Source organism: Pseudorca crassidens, chromosome 5 (genome assembly GCF_039906515.1).
Source record: "Pseudorca crassidens isolate mPseCra1 chromosome 5, mPseCra1.hap1, whole genome shotgun sequence".
NCBI lineage: Eukaryota > Metazoa > Chordata > Mammalia > Artiodactyla > Delphinidae > Pseudorca > Pseudorca crassidens.
The window spans coordinates 15388668-15390877 of NC_090300.1; the positions used below are offsets into that span (position 1 = coordinate 15388668).

Consider the following 2210-nt stretch of genomic DNA (forward strand, 5'->3'; position numbering starts at 1 on the left):
AGGGTCCTTCCTTTCCGTTTGGCGGCAGCCATCAGGTGAGCCGAGATGGGCGCTTACAAGTACATCCAGGAGCTGTGGAGGAAGAAGCTGTCGGACGTGATGCGCTTTCTGCTCAGCGTGCGCTGCTGGCAGTACCGCCAGCTCTCGGCGCTGCACCGGGCTCCGCGCCCCACCCGGCCCGACAAGGCGCGCAGGCTGGGCTACAAGGCCAAGCAAGGTTATGTGATATATCGGGTTCGCGTGCGCCGCGGTGGCCGCAAACGCCCGGTCCCGAAGGGCGCCACCTACTGCAAGCCTGTCCACCATGGCGTCAACCAGCTCAAACTTGCCCGGGGCCTTCAGTCTGTTGCCGAGGAGCGAGCGGGACGCCACTGTGGGGCCCTGAGGGTCCTGAATTCTTACTGGGTGGGTGAAGATTCTACGTACAAATTTTTTGAGGTTATCCTCATTGATCCCTTCCATAAGGCTATCAGAAGAAACCCTGACACCCAGTGGATCACCAAACGAGTCCACAAGCACAGGGAGATGCGAGGGCTGACGTCTGCAGGCAGGGAGAACCGCGGCCTCGGCAAGGGCCACAAGTTCCACCACACGATCGGTGGTTCTCGCCGCGCAGCCTGGAGAAGGCGCAATACTCTCCAGCTCCACCGCTACCGCTAATATAAGTAATGTTTGTAAAAGTCTTACCTAATAAACAGTTTAGGACATCCACGTCTGCTTAAAAGTGTTTTTTAATCTGTCTGTTAAAACTAGTTGTCTGCAGGTTGCTTCACTGAATGCATTGTCAAATTCTGAAAGTTAAAGTGCAATAATGTTTGAAGATTTTAAGTGATGGTATGTCTTGTTTCTAATAAGGGAAATGCCTTTGTTTTTGCTTTATTAGGCAGTTGATATGTCCGTGTGTAAAGTGCTGTCTGGTAACAATAGGTGTAAAATTCTGTAAAAGAGGAGCGCAGAAACTAGCCGTGTAGATTTGTTGGTGCATGTGATGAAACCTACAGCTTTATTGGGGTGAGGCAGTGCTCTGCTGGTTTACTCTAAAGTGGCTGTTTTATGGAGTTTGGCAAGGACAAACTTTAAATTGGGTTTTCCTTGGAAATGTGAAGGATGTCGTGATCGTTTATCATGATCATTATGCCGAAAAATAAAGTTGACTAGGGCCCACGTTTTTAGACTTAATCTGCTATTCCATATATGTAACTGCTGCTTCCAAAAGGCGGAAAGTAAAGGAATGCCACGATTTTTTAAGATAATTGAATAAACCTGTTGCCAGATGTTTCTCTTACAAATTGAAACAAATCCTGGTTAGCCTAAATTAAATTGCCTTGGCCTCCATGGTACCACTGAAGCTCACATAAAAGGTGGGAGCTCCTGGTTCAATCCCGTGGCTCTGATCTGTAGAACACTTAACTTCATGCAAAATAGTCATGGTATTTACACTAGTGTATATTGAAACTGATGGAAATTGAACATTAGGTAAATGAGAAGGGAGTTTTTAACCCTAAGGCTTGTAAGCTAGTGATGCTAGGATTGGGAAATTGGTGTTCATCAGGTCCCTTTCAAGTGTGGGAGGATAGAAGGGGCTTGGATCAAAAATTTAAATGTTTTATGTGTAGTATTTGTTTGTGACCCATTATGAAATCTAAGCCACCTTGGGGAAAATAAGGTTGGTTTTATTTAAAAGTAACATTGCTAAGTCCAATCAGTGTTATCTTGGCTCATCACTTTATCCATTCCCATAAGGCTACTAAGAAGAGTCGTGTAGTTGGTGTCAATACAAGTTCAATTGGTTTCCGATTTTATGTGTGGTCTACAGTTATTTTTCTCATCCCTGCTCAAACTACCCCCAAGAGCCTCACCATTCCACAAACGTGCCAGGCCACCCACCGGTTGTGGTCGGGCATACCACCACATTCTGCTTGCATCATGACTTCCCCTAGACTGAGCTTCTGTTTCCCAGGGTGGAGTTGAGTGCATAGGAAATATGGAAGAGGAGTTGCCCCAGTTCTTGGTTTGCTATCTTAATAGGTAGTTTAATTTTTAAATCTAATTGCTGGATTTTCCTTGTATTTTCTTCAAGGGTCTTTTAAAAGGCCCACTTAAATGATTTCCGGAAAACATGTAGCAGGCTCAAAAAACCTTTTGGGACCCAAATTCCTTCCCACTCAGAAAATCTTAAACCATATTACTTTGTGTGTAGAGGTGGTTCA

The 2210-nt window shown here is 45.5% G+C and overlaps 1 protein-coding gene across 1 annotated transcript; it reads left to right on the forward strand.

Moving 5' to 3' along the window:
- Nucleotides 1-828, forward strand: LOC137224655 (large ribosomal subunit protein eL15-like). Its single transcript, XM_067737428.1, has one exon. The coding sequence runs from the start codon at nt 46-48 to the stop codon at nt 658-660; it is 615 nt and encodes a 204-aa protein (XP_067593529.1). The 5' UTR covers nt 1-45; the 3' UTR covers nt 661-828.
- The last annotated feature ends 1382 nt before the right edge of the window (nt 829-2210 follow it).